This window comes from Tiliqua scincoides, chromosome 10 (genome assembly GCF_035046505.1).
Source record: "Tiliqua scincoides isolate rTilSci1 chromosome 10, rTilSci1.hap2, whole genome shotgun sequence".
Taxonomy (NCBI): Eukaryota; Metazoa; Chordata; class Lepidosauria; order Squamata; family Scincidae; genus Tiliqua; species Tiliqua scincoides.
In genome coordinates, this window is record NC_089830.1 from 18,726,104 (window position 1) to 18,742,760 (window position 16,657).

Genomic DNA, 16,657 nt, shown 5'->3' on the forward strand with positions numbered 1-16,657 from the left:
CTTAGCACTTGATATTTAGGACAGCGCAGCATAATGTGTATAGATTATTGTACTTTGCCTAAGAAGCAGTTAGACAAACGTTCTCCTCTGGAGGCATTTCTAAATCTGCTGAGCAGGTCATTAGAGGGTCACATTACAACGTGCCATGGGGGGCATATTAGGAGGGACAGATATTTTGGTTGTTGACCAAATGTAATTTTAAGGTGGAAATTCAGCAGGTGCTGAATTTAGTGCTGTGCCTAAAATCTCTTGCGTCTCTATGTCATGTAGTCTGGTTGTCATAAGCCTGATAATAACCTCAGGAGAGGGAGCCCCTTATAGATCAACCTCAAGTCCCATCTGTTGGGTTTTTTATAGAATAGGGCTAGGCAAGGAGTTATCATTGGATCGGCCAACAGCCCCTTTAGCAGCAAATCACGATCAGCCCTGAAAAACGTTGGCCCAGTATTTTAAAAAACTGGACCATGCATGTCCAGTCTATGTTGACCTGACTCCAGGCAGAGTGCTGCATATGGAACACAATGCGGTAAGCCAAAAATTTTATAAAGGAGTTTAGAGTGGACCCTTCCGATTGTATCATTTAATGCCGGCATCCATACAGGGATGCCATATAAAATTTGAGGTATGACTTTGGCATTAAAAGCTTGCAAAGCAGCTGGTACAAATGAATTGCCCCAAGAAAAGGAAAAATGAGTTATGGCTTGGACAGCTGGTTTGGATGAATTAATTGCAACTGAACAATTTGAGGACCAGGAATGCTTATAATGAAACCGAAGGCCAAGGTACTGGAATTCCTTGACCTGCTGTATTAGTTTTCCATTGAAAAACCATGACTGTGGTTTCCATGAGTTTCCAAAAACCACTATTTTGGACTTTTCATAATTTATCTGCAGAGAGTTAGTTGTGAGATATTCAATACAAGCTTTAACCAGTCTTCGTAGGCCTATTTTTGTACGGGAGATTAGGGCCATGTCGTCAGCATATAAAAGTAAAGGAACGTCCACCGTTCCCAATTTGTTTGACAATGCGTGTCAAACTTTGTTCATCAAGTTGTTGATGAAAAGAATAAACAAAATGGATGCCAGCACACAACCCTGCTTGACCCCCTTATTGATTGGGATTGGAGCTGAAAGGTGACCCTGCAGAGATAATTTCACTTGGCAAGAGGTATTTAGGTGGAGGACACAAATTAATTCTAATAATCTTTTATCGAGTCCCATCTTCTCAAGTTTTTCCCAGTTTGTCTCTATCAGTAGAATCGAAAGATGACTTTAGATCCAGGAATGCCACATAAAGTCGAGATTTATTTTGAGTCACCTGTTTGAAAATTAAGTGGGACAGTATTACACAGTGGTCGATTGTGGACTTGTTTGGCCTGAAGCCTGCTTGTTCTGGGCCTATGATGTTGTGATCAGATATCCAGGAAGAGAGTTTCCTCAGTAAATGGGATGCGTACATTTTCCCTGCAACAGGTCACCTCCTGTTTTCATCTATCTCATTCTGGCCAGTAACAGCTGCCTTCCGAACCCAAAGCTGCAATATAGACAGCAACCAGACCAAAGCTGCACAGTGGTATTGTAATTAGAACTTCTGTGATGAAAGCACACATTTCCCAGTAGAGTACAAAAACCACAAACTGCTTCCTTTAGAGGTTTACAGGGCAGCTTCTGACCTTGTGTGTGTGGGGAACCTGACCCTGAGACCACTGAAGTTCACTAGGGCCTCTGCCAATGAAAGAAAATATTAGCAGAGGTTTCTCCCCAGCTTTAAGAAAAAACCACCGTTTATTTAGCCAGGAGTGGACTACAAATAGCTTCAATACAGGAAGTTTAGCTTAGGCCCTAAAGATGGTTAAAAAAAAATCCATTCAACTTCCTATCCAAGTAAAGCAGGGAGCTGAAGTCAGGGGTGAAGCTGAGTGGACTGCCAGGTTCCTCTGAAGACCACCATATTCCTTACCCCAAGAGGGCAAATAAAACAGTACAGTCCAGGTCAACCTCTGATTTCTTATGTACTTGCATCTTAACAAGCTAGCTTGGGGCTGTGATATTAACAGGATGCATTAGCCAAAAAGGCTCTTGTTGGTGATGGCTATTTCAAAAGTGTAGAAATTTCATTGCATTTGTAAGACATGTTCAATAAAAGGCTTATTTGTCACATTGTTGTTGGCAACCTTCAGTCTCAAAAGACTCTGGTATCGCGCTCTGAATGCTGGTTCTGGAACAGCGTCTAGTGTGGCTGAAAAAGCCAATTCGGGAGTGACAATCCCTTCCACACTGGGAGCAAGTGCAGTCTGTCCCTGGTCTGTCTCCCTGGCTATGGGCCTTCCTTCTTTGCCTCTTTGACTGTTGGCCAAGTGTCTTTTCAAACTGGGAAAGGCCATGCTGCACAGCCTGCCTCCAAGCGGGCTGCTCAGAGGCCAGGGTTTCCCACCTGTTGAGGTCCACTTCTAAGGACTTCAGATCCCTCTTGCAGATGTCCTTGTATCACAGCTGTGGTCTACCTGTAGGGTGTTTTCCTTGCACGAGTTCTCCATAGAGATCCTTTGGGATCCAGCCATCATCCATTCTCACATGACCGAGCCAACGCAGGCGTCTCTGTTTCAGCAGTGCATACATGCTAGGGATTCCAGCATGTTCCAGGACTGTGTTGTTTGGAACTTTGTCCTGCCAGGTGATGCCGAGAATGCGTCGGAGGCAGCGCATGTGGAAAGCGTTCAGTGTCACATGGCTATCTCATTATATGATGGGGGAGGGGTCTTCTTTTTTGCTTTTCGAACCTTTCCCCAGGTAGTTAAGTATTCAGACGAGATGACCTACCTCTACATTGAAACAGGACAACTTGCTTTTTACATTCTCCCTGTACTGCAATGCAAACAAGCTATACCAGATAACAGGGCCTGCACTGAATCCGTACCTGTCTGCTTTTAAGAACTGCTAATGAGAAGCAAAATCTTATTTTCTTCTCCAGTTGAGCTTCTAATGAAATCAGGCTAAAAAAAACCATCGATTAACAACGGTCTTTAGAATAAACTGGAATTATCCATATTTTGCAGGTGTATAAGATTGTATGAGATTCCCCAACTATATAAAATTGTATACTAGAAATAGTATCAGCCAAAGGAAAAATATCAAAACTAAAGTTACTTTATTGTATTACCAAAAGTAATCTGAATCAAGGCCACTATGCACAAAATAATGTAGACGTGAATAGAGAATTAAGATACTGAGATTTATCTTGGCTTCTCTTTCTACTAAGACAGACTGGGCAGCTGCAACCCCTTCCAAAACACAACAGAACATAAAAAACTGAAGATAGATGCTGCTCGTCCATTCTTCATACAGCGTCTATTTCCTTAGGAAATATCCAGGACCACTTCAGCTGCTCATTTGGTACCAATTACAGCTATCTGAATTTTGATTAGCTAGGCAGGTTTTGACAGTGCATAGAATTTAAAGTGATATTTCTGAGAGGGAAGGCCACCTTTCAGAAGTGTTCAGCTTGTCTGGATCATGTCATTAGTGGATGCAATAGTAGAAGCTAATGGTCAAGTCCAAAACCCATTCAGTTCATAAGGTCGCCTTCCAACGAACCCTTATTCAGCATCTGTAGACTTAAAGTGCTCATCATCTATGGTGGAGTAGATGTGGCCCTCACTGCTAAGAAACTCCACAAGTTTCCTGGAAGGAAGGGAAAAGAAAACAGCTAATTACCATGTTGTTCTATCCACTGAGGCATCACCACAAGCATGAGTTCTCAAAAATAGTCACACTAAGCCTTTCATAGTCAAGAAACAACTTGAGTCTTCCTAAACTAAGAGAATGCAAAGTTCCCTTCTCTAGTAGCTTTCAAGAACAGCACTGAATGCAAGTCAGAAGATTCAAGTAGTAAAAAGAGTTGGGAAACTGTTTCAGTCTTGATTGCCACAGTAATATGAGCTGCCAAAAATCTCCGCAGATTCCTGGAACAAGAGAATCAAATTCCAGGATTATGATCAGTCTTTGTGACTTAGAGATGGTCCCACTGGTTGCCATGCACAAATGCTGAGGATGTGTTTCTGGGAAACAGTGCTGTGTGAAACAGCACTATAGAAGGCAATTAGAACACTGTTCCAATGTAGATGTGTACTCACCAGTGCATTAATTAGGCCAGAGCCTGCTACGTAATTAACCACTGTTGCCATCACTCTTACAAGGTTGTGCCAGAAGATGGGAGGAGCTATCCTCAAGAGGCAGGTAGCACTCATCCTCGAAAGTGGCATCTAAGGTAGACTGCTTTGCCTGCTGTTTGCTCTCCTGAAGCCCCATAGTACCCAGAATGCACTGCTCTGATTGGTGCAGAACATTCTAGCCAGAAAATGTAGCTCATGGGCTGAGAGCAAAGCACATAGTCAATTTTTAGCTATACAGAAGTGCCTCATATCTGTGGGGGGTCCATTCCACAGACCCCCCCCCCCGCAGATAGAGGGGATGCCTGTCTCTGTGCCCCGCCATACCCAATAACCCATTTTAGAGATTTAACTGCTTCCTGCTAACCTCAATCTATATTTTTTTTCCCCCCCAAGCCTCCAGGCTCTTGAAAGGCAGCCTGGACATTGCTGTAAGCTTACAGCAACCTTGTTAAAAAAGACATTTTCACTTGGGGTGAGTCTTTAAAACAAGTTAATAGGCACATGGGGGGAGCACGGTATGTATCCACAGATAATTAAAACAATGGATACAGTATCTGTAGATAGAGAGATCCTGTACTTTTGAACTGCTTTATGCCTTTTAGTTGCTTTGATACACTGAGAGCCCAATTCTACGCATGTCTACTCAGAAGTAAGTCCCATTATAGTCAATGGGGCTTACTCCCAGGAAAGTGTGGATAGGATTGCAGCCTAAGTCACACCCAGGAAGAACTGTTCCATAATGAAACATTATGCACATATACTTAAGAATGCAAGTACTGCCTTGCTGGGTTTGATCAACTCCCACCTAGACTAGCATGCTTTGCAAGAATCCCAGCAATCGGCAATGCAAGATGGTCCAGTTGACAAGGGCCAAGAACAGCCAGGTGTAGACCAAGGCAGTGCCAGCTGGAAGAGTGACTTAGCATTTAGCACTCTGCTGCTCCTACCAATTTTGAAAGTGAAAGCACCAGGGTACCATTTTAGAACAAGCTATTTATTCTCTCTCCCTGCTTCAGTGAACGGAGGAGGCCAGGCACAGTTCCCTTTCAGAAAGCCCAGGTTGCCTGCACATACGTACTTGACGGTTGTCATGTTCATGCCATGCAGCTGGGAGTTCAGATCTTTCAGGCTTATCCCCTCTGCATTCGGGCAGCTTTTAATCAAATTCAGAACCTTGGGGGGGAAAAAAAGTCCAGAAATGGTTATTCTAAAGGCAAAAATGGCACCCAATCCAGATGACATTTCCACAAAAGTCACAACCCTAAGAGAATCCATTCGACATAGATCACAATGGCAGGACACAGAATTTCTAAACAAATCTGTCACAAAGCAGTTTCAGCAGTGGAAGTTTGCACAATGGATTTAATATACACCCACAAGTATGGCAATAAGAGGCACTTTTTCAAGTGGGTGCTCCTTTTTTTTAGCAGGGGGAGAGTAACTGGCCCACCTCACCCCAGCACTGTCTGTTCTAGGGGCTGTCTGCTGGTATTCATTTGCATCTCTTTAGATTGTGAGCCCTTTTGGGACAGGGAGCCATTTAGTTATTTGATTTTTCTCTGTAAACCACTTTGTGAACTAGTTGAAAAGCGGTATATAAATACTGTTGATAATAATAATAATTAATACCTGTTAAAGCACCTTTTAAGTTTGCAAGTTTTACAGCCAAAGCCTATGCATGTCTACTCAGAAGTAAGTCCCATTAGAATCAATATGGCTTAACCCTGGGTAAGTGCGGCTAGGATTGCAGCCTTATTCTCGCAAAACTCTTTACAGACGGGATCTGGTGATGTTACTTAAGGCAAGAGAGCTCACAAGAGCCAGCAGGGAGGTAATGATGAGAAGCCCCACCAATGCCTTTGCAGTGCTGTGATCTACACAGTAGCATCTACTACAGGGATTAACCTACTCCAGCCCATCTCTAGTCAGCGAATATTTAGGAGGCTAGCTCCCTTAGGAGTGCCTTTAACAGGTTCCAATTCAAACATGGTTTTATTCCATGTGCTCATTTTATACAGAGAAGGTATGCTGTAATATTAACGTGCTTTTGTTTGCCTTCATGCAATAACACAACTAAGTTTGCTACTGTTTTTGAATTGTTACCCATCTTGATTGTGCAAATAGGAAAACTGGACATAAACATCAGTCATGTATTTATAAAACACACATGCCAACTCTTCAAGCCACTCTGAACATGCTGATAAAAGGAATCTGCAAATCAAATACAATCTTGAATTTAAGCTGGGAGCACAAGTATAGCCAGGGAGTGCACCTATATTAAGCAACAATCCATCCTGTGCAAAGTCTTCATACAAGAAGGTTCTACAATGGGCTCTGTTAGGGTGCAAGGTATCCCAGACCAGTTTCTTTGTGCCGACACTAGTTCCAACTTAGCAGCTGCCAACAACTCTTCACCACACTTTCTCCCATTTCTGATGTAGAACAGCTGTGCCTTCCAAGAAGCCACTGATTTCTTACTGCACAAGATGCTGAGGTCAGTCAAGTGGGAATAATGCAATTGTCTGGACTGAAATAACCTCTCTCCTTCGCCCTCATATAAACTTATTTAACTGTCACGGCAAGATCCCTAAACCTCTCGATTCTTTCTTTCACATTTGAGTTTTGTAGATTACCTTCAACATATAAAAATCTGGCTACTGCCAAAGGTGTCAATCTTCTACCTCAATGACAATTAGCATTTGTACAGCATTTTTTGGAGCAGGTAGAGCAGTTATTATCTGGATGTATTACATGTATTATCTGGAGGTAATCTTTACAACATAAGATAAGCATTTTCCATATTTTGCAGAGGAGAAAAGGTTGAGGATGAGGAAGGAGTGGCATTCCATTGAGCGGGTTCGTGGCAGAGGCAAGATCTGAAGCAAGGAATTTTCAGATCAATCTCACAGCCACTATGCTACTCTAGCCCTGCAGTTTCGCCAGGGGTGTTTCTTTTGTACATGCCAAGAAGCAGTTACAGGGGTTCTAGTGGAATCAAGCAGCCTACAATTTTCTCTTAGGATTTTTGTTGTCCTTTGCTGTTTCCAGATTTTTAAAGATCAAAGGGGTCAGAGATGAACAGTTGTGCCACACCTAGAACACCACTTCAGAGATCTATGCCACTCCTTCTAGAACTGGGCTGTGTAACAGACTGAATCAATAGATTGCACAGAAGAGAGAAAACAGATCAGAGGCAAGGTGACTGCTTTTATGGCCACATGGAGAACCATAGGCTTACAGCAGGAACTTGTACAGACCTGCTGATCTCTCAAGCCCCCAGACACAGAAGTCACAGGAGGAGCAGAAGGCAGGAAACCTGGTACAGCAGCCAGAACTAAGCTGCTTTGACTGCCCACTTGGGGGGAAAAGTGGGATATAAATTTGCAAACAAACAAAAAATAATAAAAACAAGAACAAACTATTGTGTTCTCTGTACACATACCTGCCTCTGTTGTGGGGACAGCCCCCCCACTTGTAAGTCACTGCTTCCTCCATAGCTTGACATGCTGCCCATCCCCTGTGGAATAAATGACGAGGGGACCTTCGGTGTTGCCTAAAATACAGAAAGCGAAACCACCATCAACCATGCGTAAATCCTCCCCCCCCCCCCCCCAGAGAAAGGCAAGCAATGGCAAGATTCTAAAGAGATTGTGGAAGGCCAATTGTAAACACAACCAAAGTTCTTTGGCTGCACCACTACAAGTTGGGTAGGAGGTCTAGTCTAGAGGGTAGAGCCTCCGTTTGCCTTAAGATAACAGCTGAAGGTCGCCAGTTCGAGGCCACCGGCACCGTGAACGGTGAGACCTTGAAGCAGCTGACAAGCTGCACATTGGGGCAAAAAATCAAAACTTTAGATATAGGCTGATGGGTTCTGAGCTGTCTGTGACAGATCAGGAGAGAGATCTTGGGGTGGTGGTGGACAGGTCGATGAAAGTGTCGACCCAATGTGCGGCGGCAGTGAAGAAGGCCAATTCTATGCTTGGGATCATTAGGAAGGGTATTGAGAACAAAACGGTTAGTATTATAATGCCGTTGTACAAATCGATGGTAAGGCCACACCTAGAGTATTGTGTCCAGTTCTGGTCGCCGCATCTCAAAAAAGACATAGTGGAAATGGAAAAGGTGCAAAAGAGAGCGACTAAGATGATTACGGGGCTGGGGCACCTTCCTTATGAGGAAAGGCTACGGCGTTTGGGCCTCTTCAGCCTAGAAAAGAGACGCTTGAGGGGGGACATGATTGAGACATACAAAATTATGCAGGGAATGGACAGAGTGGATAGGGAGATGCTCTTTACACTCTCACATAATACCAGAACCAGGGGACATCCACTAAAATTGAGTGTTGGGCGGGTTAGGACAGACAAAAGAAAATATTTCTTTACTCAGCGCGTGGTCGGTCTGTGGAACTCCTTGCCACAGGATGTGGTGCTGGCGTCTAGCCTAGACGCCTTTAAAAGGGGATTGGACGAGTTTCTGGAGGAAAAATCCATTATGGGGTACAAGCCATGATGTGTATGCGCAACCTCCTGATTTTAGGAATGGGTTAAGTCAGAATGCCAGATGTAGGGGAGAGCACCAGGATGAGTTCTCTTGTTATCTGGTGTGCTCCCTGGGGCATTTGGTGGGCCGCTGTGAGATACAGGAAGCTGGACTAGATGGGCCTATGGCCTGATCCAGTGGGGCTGTTCTTATGTTCTTATGCTGAGCCGAGTTTTTCCATCTGCTCTTTGGCCGCCCTTCAGATGAGATATGAAGGATTGTCAGCTTGCGTGGGAGGAAACTGGAGGCCAGAATGTGATAGCAGATCATAAAAGGATCCATCTGAAGTGTTGTAGTTCTTGAAAGACAGAACCTTTGTCAATTGTAAAAATCCCTATAGGGATTTAGTATAGCCTGCCTGTGTAAACCGCCTTGAAATAAAGTCTGAGGAGAAATCTGAAGACCATGAAAGGCGGTATATAAATACCTGTATTATTATTATTATTACAAGTTTCCTATAAGCCACTTTATTTACCTGCCATTCATTCCTCCCCCTCCCCAATCTTGCCTTCCAAGAAATGCTAATGCCTTGTTCTATGTACCATGTTGCCTTTTCTGAGGATCATGTGAGCATTGATGACTTCAAGCATGTGCGAGGTAAACTCATTCATATCCTCCAGCGGCATGATCTTGAAAGCAACCAGGCTCTTCTTGGTCTGCCGGAAAGCAACAACAAATCAGTTTTGCGTTCTTGAGTTAATTACGACCACAGCTTACTCTGAAAAAGATGCAGGTTCCCAACATTCACTGCAGTAGGGAAATAAACAACTTCCTAAAGTTTAGATGTGCCCCCAGCTAACCACCCACTACGAAGTTGGTAATGTCATCCTCCTCCTGACTCATAACAGAGAAGAAAATGTGCAGGAATCTAGACCAGGGGCGACCAAACTTTTTGGCAGGAGGGCCACATCATCTCTCTGACACTGTGTCAGAGGCCGGGGGAAAAAAGAATTTAAATTTCAAATTTGAATAGACCTTGAGCTATTGCAAGACCGTAATTCATTCCTACAAGTTTCATCTCTAATATACTCATTTATGTAAATTTATTCCAGAACACACTTACCTGAAAAGACCGTAGGTGACCAGCCACTTTCACATAGGTCCCAGGGGGCACTACAACATTTTCACTGCCGGCTTCCTTTAGAAATAAGGGGGAGGGGTGGTGATCATGATTTCTTAGTCTATCAGAAACACTGATCTACTTCAGCTACTGTTTAGAAGTTTCATCTGTTGTCACAGGTAATCCATAAAACGACGCACTTTAGGATCTCCGTAATCACACCCTGACTGGAGAACTGATGATTGTATAGCCCCAAACAGCAGCGTCTCTCTTGTATCCAATTGGTACTGCCCACTTCATTGAGTTTAAATGGGAATATATCCTTGCATAAACCTCAATTGGCAGAAGAGTCATGGGCCAGGCTGTGTCTGCTAAGAACTGACGTGGTTCTGAGGTGGAGATTTCCAAACTAGAATGGAGGAGACCCAGACATTAATCCCCATGAAGCATGCTGTGTTACCTTAGGACAGTCTCTTTGTCTCTCTTCGCTTTACAGGGCTATCATGAAGATAAAACTGGGACAGGGAGAAATATTCATGTATACCACCCCTTCAATAAGTCTTCAATAAAGGGATAGGATAATAGATAGATTAAGAGCTTGCTACATATACTACTTGGACATTCACGCAAAGGGAGAAGCTAATCTACAATTAGGCACTGAATAGGCACACGCTGCTAATCGTGCATTTGCCAATGAAAATAGTACTGTAATTTTGAGCTGAAAAGACACTTCTAGCCCAATTCTATGCATGTTTACTCAGAAACAAGTCCCAGTGAGTTCAATGGAGTTCACTTCTGGGTAGAAAGGCAGGTTACTGCAATATCTGAGAGGTAGGGTTCCCCATCTGGAAAGCTAGACCAATAGTGGTCTACAGGAATGAGCAGAGGCTACAACATTTGGGGCTTTTAAGCTTGGAAAGAAGGACATGATGGAGGCTTATACAATTAGCACAATGTAGAAAGAGTGGACAGAGAGAGGTTTGTCTCCCTCTCACACAATGTTAGAATCAAAGCCATCCAACGAATCTAATTGACAGGAGATTCAGGATCGATAAAAAGGTGCATCATTAACCTGCGGAATTCAGTGCCACAAGATGTGGCAGTGGCCACTAGCTTGGATGGCTTGAGAAGGAGGAAATTCAAGGAGGACACGTACATCAATGGCTACTAGTCACAATGGCTACATGTCAGCTCTGCACTGAGTGACAGAAGGCCTCAGTGCCAGTTAGTGGTAAACAGATCCAACGGGTACTTACATCCGTGTCAACCCACTGCCTCACGTCCATTGGGGCGGCAGTCATGTCGTCCACCTTATATAGGATGTTCGTAGGTGCTTTTTCCGCATGTCTGATTATACCCACAATAATGACCTGCATGCAAAAATGGATACAGCACATTTTTTCTGAAGCAAGCACTAATTTCATATGGGATCGCAAGACCAGAGACAACCATTTCAGTTGAGCACCCCACAGATGATTAACTACGGTCTATCAGTTCTTCCATTTTCAATCAATTATAGTTGGCCACAAGGAGAGGAGGAGATGATCTCATTCTGAAGACGAATACCTGATTTAAGGACTATTTTAGTGAAACAGTTCAAGGAGGACTAGCAACCTACATGTGACAAGTGGGACCTCCCGAATTGCACTCCAAACGCATTACAGCGGCTAGCAAATTTACCTGTGAAATCTCAACATCTCGGACTCTGAAAGCATCGTCCATCTGCTCAGCGGAAAGCAACTGGGACACTGTACAGGGAACAATGTTCTGTGACCTGGACCTCTGCAAAGAAAAAAAACCACACACACACACACACACACACACACACACACTTTGAATCTTCAAGAACTGGGATCTTTGAAAGCGGAGAAATTTATTAGTTATTAAAAAGTTCATTAATTATTAAAAAGGGTAGAGATTTATTAGTTATTGAAAAGATTTAACTCCTGCCTTTTAGATTAAAATCTCACAAGGCGGCTTACAAGAATTTAAAACAACAAAAAGGACAATGTAACTAAATTAAATATAACGCAGCCACAAAGCATTGTCAATTAAGGGCACAATCCTAAGCAACTTTCCAGTGCTGGCATAGCTGTGCCAGTGGGGCATGTGCTGTATCCTGCTGTTGCAGGACCGTCACGGAGGCCTCCTCAAGGTAAGGCAATGTTTGTTCCTTTACCTCGGAGTTGCATTGCCCTTATGTCAGTGCTGGAAAGTTGGTTAGGATTGCGGCCTAAAACTCTTGAGGAATAAAAAGTCTCGTTTGAAATCTGAAAGTGACGTGAGAGTTCCCTGCTCAGGAAGTTGTAGAGTCCCAGTGTACCTACAGAAAAAAAAATCCCATCTCTGATCTTCCCCCAAAAATGCATATTAATGGTGGGAAGGGCCAATCCATCTATAAGGTCAATTGAGATTTTCGCCTCCAACACCAGATTGGGGGCTGGTGCCCACTTCCACCCACCCACTCACCTCCATTGCTCTTCCTCCTCGCTTCCTTCTAATCCAGGGGGCTAAGCTATGTCTTTTCCTTCCAACTGAAGAGGGAATGTAGAACAGAAGAGACCAGCGGACTACTACAGTATCAGAGATACTGCTAACTTGCAATCTCTTCTCTTCCAACATTTCTTCTGCTCCATTCGTTCTTCCTTATCCAATCCAGGGTGAGGGCAGAACAGAGATTAGCACATCACCAGGTAAGTATGGGGAAGCATTTGGCACACCAACTCAGGTGCCAGGAAGTTTTGGGCTGGCCCTGATGGAGATCAAGCTTGCAAAGCAGGCCATAAAATTAAGAGAGGTTCACAGGGATGAAGGTGGTCCTTTTGAGCGGGGGGGGGGGTCAGCCATTTCTTCACTGCACAGCATCAGCTTTAAAAAAGGTATTGAGCTCATCTTTCTCTTTGGCACTTTGTATGGCAACATGGCATAGCTTCAGACAGCAATATGCTGTTTAGGACCTCCGATACCTAATGGGAATCTGCAGATTAACTATTATAAAGTTACTCAGGGAATAAGTATGCTTTTTGGCCCCACTTATGGAAGTGCACAACCATCCTGCTTTGTAGAAGGAAAGCTGCAAAATGCTTTTGTAAGAAGAAACTAGCAGACACCAGAAGTTTATAGCTGTGATGATAACTGCATGTCATCCTATCACACCCTTAAAACAACTGGCTGCTTTTCCCAAGGAGAAGTCCAAAAGACACCTCCCCAAGTAATACAGAAGAGCCAGGTCTTGTCTCAGGCTTAGGGTAAGTCCTACGTACCATTTTCTTTTCACTCTGGGTCCCAGAAGGCGAGGCAAATCCTCCTGGCGACTGCGTATATCCACCAGCACCGCCATAACCACCATCAAAGCCAGCTGGAAATAAACAAACAGGACAGAAACAAGTCAATGAACTATTAATTTATTTTTTATTTGACAAATGTATATCCCGCCTTCCCCATGCCAAAGCAAACGTCCAAGGTGGATTACAAAGTTCCACAATAAAGTTTACAATGCATATCAAGTAACACCCCAATCCCAAGCTGCCTTGCGCACTGGGCTGCTATGGCATCCTGAGCACACCGAAAAGCCACCAGGAGCTCCTCAGGGGAAGGGCACATTTGTACATAGATGGCACACTGCACTGGTGCCAGGCTGTTGAGGGACCAAGGCAAAGTTCCATGCCAGTGCCCCACCTGGCATACCCCACCCATCAGTACTGAGATTTCATAGGTCAGCCTGGCCAGCTGCATCCTTGATTAGTCCCCAACCTGGCCACCCCAGTCACAGACATGCACATACACAAACCCATACATCTTATATTTCCTGAGCACCCTCTAACCCTCTTAAGTGGAGCCTGGAGCTCTCTGCTGGCCAGCAATACTGTATTTGAAAAAAACAGAAAACTCAATACAAGATGGGAAAAACAGAAGCAAATGTAGTTTTGTGAGCTTATTCCAATTCATATCCTAATATTAGTTTCTGATTCTAATAATAAATTTCTGTATGTACAGACCTATTTTCTTGCAGTGCAGATTACCCACTGTAGTAAAACAAGACCTTGCAAGTCCGTCAACACCCCATGCTCCACTTAAAAGAAAGCTGGAAGGCCTGTAACCCTCACTACTGACTGTCCACCCCCCCCAACCGCAGGCAGCTGTTCCACCTGCCCAACTCAACCATCACCCTGCTTCCCAAGTTCCCAAAAGCTGCATCTATAATGCCCACAAACAGGAGACAAAAGCATGCTTCTCTCCCACCACTGTCCCCCTGCAAGTGGACACATGTTGCTGTTGAACACCTGGGCAGTACACAGCCACCAATGGTAGCTCGGGTTACCAGATACAAAGAGGGACAGAGCACCTATGCATTTAACCATTGTATAGAAGAGGGAATTTTGGCAGCTGCAGCTTTTTAAACCCTTCCATGTTGAACTGTACCTGCCAAAAATCCCTCTTCTATGCAATGCTTAAAGGCATAGGCACTCTGTTGCACTTTGTATCTGGTAACCCTACTGGTTGCCACTGACAGACCTGCCCTCCTCCACAAGTTTCTTTTTAAACTTATGTATTTAAAGAATTTGTATCCCACCTTTCCCAGGCCGAAGCAAATGCCCAAGGCAGCTTCCAAAGTTCCGTAATAACTGCATTATACAAGCAGTGAGTAAAATCATTAATAAACAAGAGCACTGAAGAAGCAAACTGTTTGGTCCAGAGAGAGGCAGCCACCCAAACTAGTTCAACGGCCACCACCCACCACCACACCTTGAAGCTCATACAAAAAAATATAGTAAGAGCCCTGCTGGATCAGGCCAAAGGCCCATCTAGTCCAGCTTCCTGTATCTCACAGCAGCCCACCAGATGCCTCAGAGAGTACACAAGACAACAAGAGACCTGCATCTTGGCACCCTCCCCTGCACCAGGCATTCTGAAGTCACCTACTTCTAAAACCAGAAGGTGGCACAACCCATCATGCCTTGTAACCTGTGATGAACTTTCCTCCAGAAACCTGTCCGATCCCCTTTTCAAGGCAGCCAGGCGCCATCACCACATCCTGTGGCAAGGAGTTCCACAGACTAATGACACATCATTGCTCCCAATCAGCACAACAGAAAGCAAAGAGATGGCTTTCTTCTCGTTCTCCTTTCAAGGCTAGGTGGTCGCACCTCCACCAGCCTGTCTGATTCCCTTGTAATGGCATCCAAGCCAGATGCCAGACACCACATCCAGTGGTAAGGAGTTCCACAGACACTCTATTCCATCAATCTGTCCAATCCCCTTTTAAAGGCATCCAGGCAGGGAGCCATCATCGCACCCAGTGGCAAGGAGTTCCACAGACTCCCTCCATCAACCTGTCCAACCCTCTTTTAAAAGCATCCAGGCCAGATGCCGATAATCGCACCCAGTGGCAAGGAGTTCCACAGACTTCTCTGTCAATCTGTCCAATCCACTCTTAAAGGCACCCAGGTCAGATGCCCATCACCACATCCAGTGGCAAGGAGTTCCACAGACTCCCTCTATAAGTCTGTCCAATCCCGTTTTAAAGGCACCCAGTCCAAGCACACATTACCAGATCCAGTGGCAAGGAGTTCCACAGGGTTCCCTTTTGCAGGTGCCAAAGCTCTCCTGGGGGTGCATGAGCCCCCCATGCAGGTTTACCTGGGAGGAGGCCCCACTGAGCCCAAGGGGGCTTACTCCCGAGCAGCCATGCACGCGCGCGCACAGCAGGCCAGGCCCCTTTCAGCTCCTGCACATCTTTTCCAGGCTCCTCCTGCAGAGAACGCTGCGCCACACACAGGGTGTTCACACGTGCAAACTGTACACGTGCACCCCCTCCCCCAAGGGCTCACCGTGACTGCTCCACATCTTGACCCGAGAAGGACCAGAGCACACAAGCCACGCCCCCTCCGCGCGCCAAAATCTCCCCGCGGCCCGCACGCGCCCCGCTTGGAAACCGCGTCACGGCCTACGTCACGCGCCAAGCCAGCCAATGAACTCCTTCGGCGCTCCCAACGGGCCAACTCTCGACTCCTCCTCTTTCCCGGTTCATCCCCCGCCCATCCTGAGAGCCAGCAGCCAATCGGGTTGCCGCATTGGAAAAGGGGGGGAGCCACGCGCTGAGTGACTGGACCCCGCGTTCCTTGGGACCATAGAAAGAAAGAGGGCTAGAGCGGAGAGGATGGAAACCATAGAAAGGTACTTCCGGTGCTGAACCAACGTCCTTTAAAATGGATGGCCGTTTCCTAGAGGTAGGCAGGGGGGAAAAGCAGAGTCACACACCACATCACAGTGCTTCATAAAGGGCTCTCATCAATGGAATGTTGATAACTCTTGAAGTAAGAGGGCTGGCACCACAGCCACCTCCAGTATCAACCAATCAATCAATTTCTAACTAAGTTTGTCTAATTAATTAAGTCCCAATTAAGTTTTAATTAATTAATTAGCTTCAATTAATCAATTAGGATCATTAATTGATCCTAATTAATTAATCCTAATTAAGTCCTATTAATTAGTCCTAATTAAGTAATCCTAATTGAGTTATAATAAATTAGATTATATTTAATCATAAATTAATCATCATTAATTAATTGTCCTAATTCTGTTCTAATGAATTAGATTAATTAATCATATCAATCATCATAATCAATTAATTGTCCTAATTCATAATGAATTAGATCAATTAATCATATTAATAATCAATCATTGTAATTAATTAATTGTCCTAATTCACTTCTAATGAATTAGATTAATTAATCTAATTCAAAAAATAAGTTGAAAATTTTCCTGCTGCATGATGTCATTTCCAGTCATGACATCACGTCTGATGGGTCCTGACAGATTCTCATTCTAAAAAGTGGGTCCTGGTGTTAAAAGTTTGAGAATGACTGCTGTATACCCTCTGGAGA

The 16,657-nt window shown here is 44.5% G+C and overlaps 1 protein-coding gene across 1 annotated transcript; it reads right to left on the reverse strand.

The window, feature by feature from the left end:
• Positions 1-3,130: 3,130 nt before the first annotated feature.
• RPA2 (replication protein A2) lies at positions 3,131-15,704 on the reverse strand. Its single transcript, XM_066638795.1, has 9 exons — positions 15,602-15,704; positions 13,034-13,128; positions 11,451-11,552; positions 11,027-11,140; positions 9,774-9,848; positions 9,253-9,366; positions 7,614-7,724; positions 5,250-5,344; positions 3,131-3,680 (listed from the first exon to the last, which is right to left on the reverse strand). The coding sequence occupies exons 1-9, from the start codon at positions 15,615-15,617 to the stop codon at positions 3,596-3,598; spliced, it is 807 nt and encodes a 268-aa protein (XP_066494892.1). The 5' UTR covers positions 15,618-15,704; the 3' UTR covers positions 3,131-3,595.
• Between the last annotated feature and the right edge of the window lie 953 nt (positions 15,705-16,657).

What these genes read in the sequence shown, in the direction of transcription:
- RPA2 (XM_066638795.1), bottom strand. An exon ending in CCCAGAGTGAAAAGAAAATG is followed by an intron (nt 11,553 to 13,033) that starts GTACGTAGGACT and finishes TTTTCTTTGCAG; the next exon opens with AGGTCCAGGTCACAGAACAT. An exon ending in GGCAGTGGGTTGACACGGAT is followed by an intron (nt 9,849 to 11,026) that starts GTAAGTACCCGT and finishes TTATTTCTAAAG; the next exon opens with GAAGCCGGCAGTGAAAATGT.